The 9,924-nt window shown below is 51.5% G+C and overlaps 5 protein-coding genes across 5 annotated transcripts; 2 read left to right on the forward strand and 3 right to left on the reverse strand.

Annotated features, from left to right (window-relative positions):
* Positions 1-90: 90 nt before the first annotated feature.
* On the reverse strand, positions 91-724 carry EIF1A (Eukaryotic translation initiation factor 1A; the record flags this gene model as incomplete). Its single annotated transcript, XM_051732160.1, has 3 exons — positions 91-278; positions 340-607; positions 704-724. 3 exons carry the CDS (start codon positions 722-724, stop codon positions 91-93), a joined length of 477 nt encoding a protein of 158 aa, XP_051588180.1.
* Positions 725-1,023: 299 nt separating this feature from the next.
* J4E82_005901 (uncharacterized protein) lies at positions 1,024-1,691 on the forward strand (the record flags this gene model as incomplete). The annotated part of the gene is made up of 2 exons (XM_051732161.1): positions 1,024-1,570; positions 1,645-1,691. The coding sequence occupies 2 exons, from the start codon at positions 1,024-1,026 to the stop codon at positions 1,689-1,691; spliced, it is 594 nt and encodes a 197-aa protein (XP_051588181.1).
* Positions 1,692-2,571: 880 nt separating this feature from the next.
* Positions 2,572-4,133, forward strand: J4E82_005902 (uncharacterized protein; the record flags this gene model as incomplete). Its single annotated transcript, XM_051732162.1, has 3 exons — positions 2,572-2,850; positions 2,898-3,378; positions 4,060-4,133. 3 exons carry the CDS (start codon positions 2,572-2,574, stop codon positions 4,131-4,133), a joined length of 834 nt encoding a protein of 277 aa, XP_051588182.1.
* A 945-nt stretch (positions 4,134-5,078) lies between these two features.
* Positions 5,079-6,988, reverse strand: J4E82_005903 (uncharacterized protein; the record flags this gene model as incomplete). The annotated part of the gene is made up of 3 exons (XM_051732163.1): positions 5,079-5,749; positions 5,808-6,253; positions 6,324-6,988. The coding sequence occupies 3 exons, from the start codon at positions 6,986-6,988 to the stop codon at positions 5,079-5,081; spliced, it is 1,782 nt and encodes a 593-aa protein (XP_051588183.1).
* Positions 6,989-7,885: 897 nt separating this feature from the next.
* J4E82_005904 (uncharacterized protein) lies at positions 7,886-9,370 on the reverse strand (the record flags this gene model as incomplete). The annotated part of the gene is made up of 1 exon (XM_051732164.1): positions 7,886-9,370. The coding sequence occupies one exon, from the start codon at positions 9,368-9,370 to the stop codon at positions 7,886-7,888; it is 1,485 nt and encodes a 494-aa protein (XP_051588184.1).
* Between the last annotated feature and the right edge of the window lie 554 nt (positions 9,371-9,924).

Genomic DNA, 9,924 nt, shown 5'->3' on the forward strand with positions numbered 1-9,924 from the left:
CAGCATTTGAGCAGCCCGGCCCCCGCCACAGCAAAGCAGCAGCCGCGAAGCAAGAGCCGAGACAGCATGGCGGATCTCAACCCCTCCCCCTCAAATGTCGTCAATGTCAATCTCCTTCTTGCCGGTACCGTCGGCCTCGTCCGAGTCGCTGTCGTCGCGATCCTCGTCGAACTCGAAACCGATACCCTCGTCGCCTTGGTCGCCGTAGGTGTCTGTCTCGTTGATCTTTGCGTTTTCCGGGAGCTCGCCGTAGGCTTTTAATGAACGGGCTTCGTCGGCTGTGCGCGTGTTAGTAGCCGTATCTCGCAGTGTTTGCTGCGTGTGTAGTATGCGACTTACCAGAGTACTTCATGATCACATCACCCTTCTCGTCTTGGTAGTCTCGCAGCGACAGGAGAATGATGTCGCCCTGGTTGATCCAGACCTTCTTCCTCAGCTTGCCGCGGATATGGGCGAGACGACGGGCGCCGTCGAAGCACTGGGCTTCTAGACGACCGTTTCCAAGCATCTTGACGACTTGGGCGTATTCTTGGCCTTCCTCCTTGAAGACGAGTTCGCGCTTTTCGTTGTCGTTCTCGTTCTTACCCCTACGTCGGTTTTTACCTCCCTGAGATATACGTTAGCGCGTGTTGAGGTTTGGGCGTCATCGCGGTGAGAGTCGTGGTGGGGTGTGTCGCCCCCTCCAAATAGAGTGTTGACATACCTTTCCCTTGTTCTTGGGCATATTAGCGGTAGTTGAAGTTTGGTGGTGTGTTGGTGGAGGAGTGGGTTGTGATTGCGGTAGGAGCTTCGCAGGGCGCAAGTCTTTATGTAGTGGCGGACCCGGTTGTTTGCACAGGTGGATTCCGACTCACTGTGGGAGCCTTCGACATTAAGCGCTAACACCGCACCCTAGTCCCGGTGTGGCCTAGCACGTCGTCGCTCACCCGAATTAATCCATCTGCAGTTCGAGTGCTTCCAGTTTCACCCCCACCTGTCTTTCTTTCACCCTACGTCACCGTGCATACGAGGCATGGGAAAGCCATGAGTGTCTTGTCACACGTCGCCAAGCAGCCGCCCAAGACGTTCAGAGTCTACTACACCACAGTGTACAAAAGCCTCTTCACCAACCACGTTGCAACCGACCCCGCGCATCCCCTCTACGAGACGCAGCGTCGCAGACAAGCCGAGAAGAAGAAGGAGGGACTATGGTGGCATGCCACAGCGGGCGCTGACTCGGCCAAGTCTAGTTGTATAAGAACATGGGCTAGACGGCGGCTACGCAATGCTGTAGTCGACGAACTCAAGGCCCGCGGATACGACGAGACTGGCAAGTTCGCCAAACCCAAGATTGTGCCGCAACGGGCAGATTTGATGGCCAGAGTAGGTGCAGGTCGGACACTAGATCTGAAGGGAACCTTGAGATTACATGTACAACCCCCTCTGATCCCTGCCAAATACGTAGACATACGTGCAGAGGCTGGGGCTGTCATTGATGCTCTCGAATCTGCTACGAATCGGCCATTCTACAATCCACATGCTGCAACCAAAGACGTGCCACGCGAGTATGCATCAGAGAGGTCAACCAAGGGTCGGTCAGTCTACAATCCACTTGCTGCATCTGCACAGCCATCTTCGCATCGGACACAAAGACCTATCGTTAAGTCACGCCAGAGGTGACGACTGGTTCTGCACTCCGATTGAACTTGTAGGGTACAGCTAGCATCCATAGTCTGTCGCGTTGATCGGTGAGGGCCGGGATGATCTTGCGAATCGACAATGCCTTGGCGTATGTAGTCATGTATCGTTTATCGCCATCCCAACCTCTATACGGGCCTGCAACAGTATTTTGTGCGTTGAGAAGAAAGGAGGTCAAGCGTCCTATGGATACACAGCGCCCAGATCCATAAAGTAGCGTTGCACCTTGACCTAAATCAGCGCAATATCTGCCTAACATCACCCCTCCTCAAACCTGTCTCTCACAACGGTTTCGGTACAAAGTCCCGAAACACACCTTCCATACAGATACTCGATTCCCTTTTCTAGTAGTTAACACTCCTTCGTGGATTGCAGCGGAGTCTCCACCGGGCCAATGGTTACTAGTCGTCGGCTTCTCTCTGGCTCCTGTTCTGTGTAATTGGGTATCTTGGGTGTGCTAATGAGTTGTTTTCGATATGGACGATCAAAGTTCAGCATGCCTGCTCGTATACCTAGATCATTTCTAAACACAGCCATCTAGAAACAATATGATCTTTTGTAGACACTTCGACTGAATAGACACTAGAAGAAGCTACTCGTGGCAAGCATGAATATGAAGTACACAATACATGCTGCTGTGAAGTAGCTGAGTCAACCAATGAGCTAGCTTCGGCGTCGAATGCGGGTCAGCCTCCGCCCACAAAGGATTGGTTGATCGATTGCATGACCCACCATCGATGACAGCACATCTGTCCTACATCCAAAGTACCATATCCAGGGCAAGTGTATATCAAGTTCGGGTATCCAAATCAAACTCTATTTCCAAACTGGGTCCACCATCTGGGCAGCGTCGTAACATTGACAAAGAATCATTCCCCTCACCAGTCACGCATCATGGATTCCGAAAATAACGAGTTCCAGCTCTTCACATCCTTGCGATATGATCCGTTGCTTCTCAGATCAGACGAGAACTCAAGGACGATCTTGAACTTCGTAACACCTTCGCCTTTTTATATGCTTGCGTATCACCGAGATCGCATGGTTGAAGCCGCCCAGCACTTTGATTTCTTCGAGGTCGAAAAACGACTTAAAGATGGGAAAGCTTTACACGACGAACTATCCAGACAGGTACAAGAAGAGATCAGGAAGACAGGAAAGGATGAAGCAATGAAGGTATAGATAGCACCAAGACATTATGCGATAGGACTAAGATTATGTAGCTTCGACTTCTGTTCGACAAAGCCGCCAACCTGACTGTGGAGTTCACTCCCATACCCGCTGTACCACTCTCCACACTATACCCCCCATCATTAGATCCACCAAAATCAGGAACCCAACAACACCCTGCCGACACCTTTAAGCCCTCTCCCTTGACAGGCGGCGCCCTCAATCTCGGACCCTCAGACACCCTTCCAGCCGCCACATCAACACCACCTGCTCCACCAGAATGGAAGATCAAGCTGGATACAGAGCCAACACCTTCCTCACCGTTCACATTATTGAAGACTACAAAGCGCGAAATGTACGATCAATCTCGTCAACGTGCCTTACCTGATAACCCCGCCGGCCCGGCCTATCGCGAAGTAATGCTCTACAACGAAGTCAACGAACTTACAGAAGGCACACTGACATCTCTCTACCTCTTCCGTGGCGGACGATGGGTGACACCACCTGTTGGCGTGCCATCTGGCGAGTTTACGAGTAAGACCTTGAAGAATGACGGGGCTGATGAGGGGGAGTTGAGGAAGCCATTTGCGGGGCGTTGGGGGCATAGTACAAGGAGTGCGAAGGTCGGGGCGGGTGGGCAGAGGGGAACGAGTCGAAGGTGGGCGTTGGGGAGTGGGTATTGTATGGAGGAGCCGGTGGGAATTGAAACGGTCGAGGTTGGGGAGGGAGTGTGGGTTAGTAATGGGGTTAGAGGCTTTGGTTTTGGAAGGGTTGTTGGGTAGAGGTGCGTTGGTTGCTTTGATGTATTAGCTGCGCGTTGTAGGGCTGGTCTGGAAATGGAGTGGCAAAATAAAGAAAAGCCAACTTTGGATCATTGATCCACTTCATCCATTGGTAGTAAGATGACGCACAGCAGACAAGCCAGTTACATCGCTCGCAACTTGAAGTTTTGGCGCAAAAACTACGTCCCCAAATAAAATTCATTGCGAACATAAGTAGCTTGGACCATCAGTCTATGCTGTCCAAACCATGGGACGAATATGGCCAGGAGATACAAAATGTCGAACAAGCCATGTCCTCTTACCCCTTCAAGTCGCCGCAAGTACCTGCAACAATTTTTGAGAATATTCACCGACGTACTTTTGCACAACTATTCAAAATGGCACCACTTTGCAACACGCGCGAAACTTTCAGTAAGACTCACCTCCATACCAGAAAACCTCGCCTTTGCACATCCAAAGACGAACCCCTTCCATCTTGCTCGATCTGTACAGAGCCCTGTACCCTGACTTTCATGGGATCAGCACACCACGCTCTACAGATGCCATTGTGCTCTCACGTCTTCGGCGCATCCTGCATCGAATCTTGGTTCGACAGAGCAAGTACCTGCCCACTATGCCGCAAAGACTTCTTCCCCACGAAGCCAGAAGAGATATCGAAGGAGCTTCAAGAACTTCCGGATCTCTTTGTTCAGATGTTCACATTGCTGGATGAGGTGAAGAAAAGGTATCCACAAGGAAGAACGGTGGTAGCAGACATGGAAAACATGATCGCAGATCTGGGAGAGAAAGTTGTGAGAGATACTGAGGAGAGGAAGAAGAGGAAGGAAGAAAGGGAAGTAGCAGAATGGACAGAGGTGGGGCGGCGAGATATTGCTTATTTGGAAAGATGGAGACGGCAGGTCATGCTAGAATCTTCCGAAGAAAGATGAACTCCCCTACGAGCTTTGGATATCGCCTCCGTCAGGCAAGAGATTGCCGTCTTTCTTCCCTACGACTTTATTCCGGATATGGCAGTGCACGGTGATGCTGGAATGATCTATTCAGGTACAATTCGACATACCCGATCATCCGTTATACAAAGTGTGATAGAGCGAGCTGGGAGACTGGGCTTATCGGAGGCTGCTGAGGATGTAAGAAGAAAATTGGTGAGCATTATTGGCACTCTCATCGCCATAAGGCAAGGCCGGGGCTGGTGGAGGCAAAGTCGAGAATTTCGTAGCTATATGCACATGAAGAGGTGCTTACTGAAAATGTATTCATATCTTTGTGAGGGTTGCAATCAAACTATACATGTAAAATGAACCCAATTTCCTGATATGGGTGGTGGTAACATAACTCTGATTGCGGCTTTATAAGCTCTGGCAGTTAATTAACGAAAACAAAAACATTCGTAGAATCGTCAAATCGTGTGTTCCTGGCTCTCTTCCATCTGGCTTGTACTGGGCATTCTCTCTACACCCTGTTCTTTTCTCCTTCTGTAGCGTGTAATCCGGCAATCGCGAAATCCGTACTTTTGAATTTCCGTGCGCATACCCTCTTCTCAAACAGCTCATCGAGCTCTCCAAAAGTCCGACCCTTGGGTTCAGGAAGCCGCCACCAGCTCCACAAGATACCGAGTACGCTTGTGCCTGCCCAGAAGAAGCCGGCTTTGGCGCCCCAGCCCCACGCTGTCGGATTCAACATGCGTGGAGTGATAATGTTCGTGATGATACCAGAGATGTTGTAGCAGTTTCGCGCTAGGACGATTGTTTTGCTCCTGAGTCGTGTAGACGGGATCTCAGAAACGAGTGAGTAGCAGATGGGGCCAAGAGTCGCATCGTATGCCAGTGTGAAGGCCAGTAGTAGTGCTGCAATGGTCCAGTTTAGCGGTGAAGGATGAGGGTCGATGATCTCTGAGGGATCCTTTTTCGTTTTTGAGTGGGCGGCGACAAAGTCGTTCACGCAGGATAGGACACCAATGAGCAGCACGAAGATGAATGTTATCGCTTGACCGGATAGATATAGTGTACGCCGCCCGAAGTGTGCCATTAGTGCCCAGGAAATAAAAACGCCAATGAGGCCGAGAGCGAATTGGCCCAGTGAGAGAGTGAAAGCGTGGGTGGAGCCAAGGCCAGCTTGTTCGTCTAAGAATAGTCAGCAAACAGAAGCCGGGTAGTTTTGTATATAGGTTGAGTGCCTTACAGAAGTACGTAGAAAACCCCATGAATGTACCACCACACAGTGTCTGGATGATCCAGACCATGCACGTTATCTCGGTCCTACGCTTATCCACCCCTTTGAAGCAGTCTTTGTAACTTGTGCCACTTTGCATCTGTTCTTCTCTCTTGTTTGTCTGTATCATCGTCTCCATGGCGCCGGTCAGTGTTATCTCAAACTCGTCGTCCGAACTCGTTGCTGGTTTTGTGCGCAGTCGGCGCAGAGTCGCTCTCGCATCCTCAAGGCGATTTTGACGGATGAGCCACCAAGGTGATTCAGGCGCAGAGCAGACGGCGAAGAATATTGGGATTGGAAATATCCACTGGAGGCCGAAGGGTATGCGGTAAGACCATGTTGTAGTATTGTCAATCATGCCGCGCATAACGACAGATGCTATCAGTTGGCCGAGTACCCAGCATGCGTTGACATAACTTGAAGTTGTTAGCGACCGAATTCTCATGGTCGCCAAATCTCGAAAGGTGGGGTCCAGCTGATACTCACGTTGTCAGATAAGCCCTCAAGGCCACTGGGCAGACATCTGCAGCATATGCAGTACATATGCACTGAAACATACCCCAGGGCATGCCTAGTAGACACTGTCCTATCAATAGAACCTCCTTACTTGTGGCAAAGAAAGGTACAAGTATAAACAGGCTCATCGCCACCAATCCTACCATGAGCGTGTAGCGGTACCCGATACGCTCTGCTAGTGTTCCTGTAGCAAAGAGCCCTACAATCTGCCCCGCCAAGCCACCATTCACGAGTGCGCTCTGCCAGTCAGCGCTGATTTCGTACTGTCCATTCGCCTGCAAACCACCGAACTGTTTCCTAAACGCTTGCATCGAAAATAGATTCGGGACGAGGATGGTCGAAAAGCCCTCCATGATAAGCGTCATCGATAGTAGCACTGACCATGTTATGGCTTTGGGGTAGAGGTGTATGCCTTCGCGGAGCGACATGGAGCGTTCCGTTTCGTTGTTAGTCTCGATTATAGTATTCGACCTCTCTAGTATTGGATCTGCGACCTCCAGTCTCGATATCGCTGGTAGGAGGGTCGGACTTTCCGCTCTGCTGGGGAAATCTAGTGGATCTGAGTGTCCTCGCCACATCAGCTGCTGATCAAAATCGGCGACACCGTGTCGCTTCCGATCCATGGCCGATACCATGATACCGTCGTCTGAGGTTGTCTTAGTTGGAGGCTCAAGCAACGGTGCGACTTGACGGAGACCGGAAGTGGGGGGAGGAAGTGTAAGTCAGTCAAAAAAAAGACATGCAGACTGTCATACCCCAGTTATATTGTACACGCGGGGATGCGGAGATAGGAAGGCCGTGGGGTCACGAGGCATTGTGACGCAGGTTGACGACCTGGGTAGGGAGCGGAGAGCATGACATCCTCATGACCTCAGATGAGCGAGCCATTTTAAGTAGAACCCCATAATGAGTACCTCTAGTGGACATTTGCGATAGGCAACGGCATAGGATACTACAAAGAGTCAAGTGAGCGAACGATGAGTCCTCCGACTAAGGTGTTAGCCGGTCAAAAAGAGAGCCGATCAAGTCTTGAAGACGTTGTGATTTGAAGAATACTTGGCAGTTCGACGCATAACCAATTGCCAATAGTCAAGTGATGCCAGTCCAGGTTGATCCCGAGGCAGATTCAAGCTTTACGATCGCCCGTTGCGGGCCGGACGGGAACACGCGAGTGGCGTACCATTGTTGGTAAAGCCAGAGAACGGTAGACTCCACAGTATGACCCGTCCCTGTATCGTCCATTCCAAGTGCTCGGAGCGACGAGCAAGTTTGTTGGAACCGCCTGATACATCTCGCATTCGGACCCAGTAAATACGGTCAGTCCTGCCTGCCAATGTCTGGATCACGTTAGCATACTATCTCGATGTGATGCATGATGTTACATCGCGTAATTGATCAGAAAGTACCCTTTGGAAAACATTGTAATCAATGTACCCGCGGAACGCTATCAATAGGCTGCAGGTGATATCGACATAGGTACATTGGTATCGTGCAACTACTTCTTCAACAGAATTTCAAGTTTTCGACCTGCTTCACTGCTTGGCCGCAGCAGCAGCTTCCTTCTCTTTCTTCTTGCGTTCAACCTCGGCCATCTTAGCCGCCTTCTTCATGGCGTTCTTGGTCATGGGCTTTCCGTCGGCGTCGAGCATAGGTCCCCCACTCTCAGTATCCTGGGCCGGCTGTTCGAGCTTGGGCTTAGTGGGGTTGGAGTTACCCTTCCACTCCAGCTTGCGTGGACGAAGGAATTCGTCTAGCACCTCGTCTGTGACCTTTGCTCTTGCTTCTTGGAACTGCTTGACGTACGTAGTCATGATGTCTACGCATTCCTTCTTCATCTCGCCGGTCAACACCTCGCCTTTACGATAATCCTCAGCTAGCTTTGTGAGTTTGGCGTCATCGTCTTCAAAGTAGGAGATGTATTGGTAGGGCACGTCAATGTCAGGGTTTCCACCCTTCTCGCGGTGAAGTTCTAGCGTTTCTTGGCCGCCAGAAAAGGCCTTGGTATTGATCTTTGTCTTGATCTGCTTTGGCGTATCGCTCATGTATATAGCAGAGTTGGCATCAGATGCACTCATCTTGCCACCAGCACCTTGCAACGAAGTGAGAAACTTGGAGTGAATGAGGGCTGGTTTTGGCGAGGGGAGGTCCATCCTGTTGCAGTTCTCACGAACCAAGCGGAAGTAGGGATCTTGATCGATGGCACAGGGGATCAGGCAGGGCAAGGCAGCGAGTTTCTTGGAGCGTTTGTAGGTCTTGTAATCCTCGCCCCAGATGAAGGGATATGATGAAGCAAAGGCGGCAACACATTGCTTGGCTGCGAATGCGTTGCTACCAATGTTGGTTGAGCCATCAAAACCGAAGGCGCCCCGGACTTGATTGTTGGTAACCAGCTTTTCGAACTCGGTAGCGTTGAGACTGAAATGTCGGTTGTAGCCGGACGAGAAGAACTCGGAGTCGATGTACATGAAGGTCTTCTTGGGGTCGAAACCAATGGCGATGATGTCCTTGGCGTTCTGCCGCGAGAACTCGTAGACTTGCTCCTGCTTCAGTTTCTGCTTGAACAAGAACTTCTCGTCGTCGGTCAACATGATGACCAGCGGGACGTCGAAAACATCTTGCAGCCACTTTGTGAACTCAAAGGGAATCGTGTGGCCAATGTGCATAGCGTCGCTGCTGGGGCCGCGACCAGTGTACAGAAGAAAGTCGTCGCCTCGCTCGTATGTATCCAAAATGAGCTCGAGGTCGCGGTGTGAGAAGAACAGGCCTCGCCGTAACCAGCGATGTGGCTTGTGGCCTGTGATGCGTTCGAAGCGCTCGAGCAGTGGTTCGTCTATGAGCTTTGTGGCCCACTGCTTCGAGATGGCGACATAGTCGAATTCCTTCTCATTTCCCTCCTCGTCGACTCCTGCTGATACATCCCAAGGGTCGATTTTCTGCTCTGTTGCTTTGGAGACGGGCTGTGTCGCTGTGTCGGCGAGGGAGAGGGCGGCGACGGCCGGTGGCTCTGGCTCAGTCATTGTGCGCGATTGTGGTATGATTCCAATCGGGCCAAAGAATCAGGGAGAGGTGTGGGCTGCGGTCCTTTGGTGTTGTCGTTGACTCACTCACTCACCCACTCACTATTCGACAATTGAGGACCCCACTCTCGTTTGGCGTTCCTGCCTAGACCTAGGGCTGCCCCGCACCGCGCCACATGCACGCGCCACGGCTCAGCCACGCCGGCGTTGGCGGGAAGAGGTGCCGACACATGTCAGCAAAACTCGTCATGGCACCATGGTCGTGAGAGCTCCAGACGTTTCTATCCGGCATCCTCACACCACCGACACCGACGTACCGCCTTACCCCACCTCAACGCGACTCTCCAGCCCGTCCAATTGTCACATCACAGTTGGATGCGCTTGACGATGCGACTTCACCATCCAAGATAGAAGACCGCGCGTTACAGGCTGCCTTGAGCTCCTACCTAACGTGCATCCCTTCGTAGCGCAAATCCTGGTGTGCCGCAACCTGCCAATCAGCTCGCGAGAACTGCGATGAAGTCCGTCATTCTCGCGAGCTGATTGGCAGGTTG

The sequence above is a fragment of the Alternaria postmessia genome, assembly GCF_024291825.1.
Source record: "Alternaria postmessia strain BMP 2775 chromosome Unknown scaffold_32, whole genome shotgun sequence".
In the NCBI taxonomy this organism is placed as follows: domain Eukaryota; kingdom Fungi; phylum Ascomycota; class Dothideomycetes; order Pleosporales; family Pleosporaceae; genus Alternaria; species Alternaria postmessia.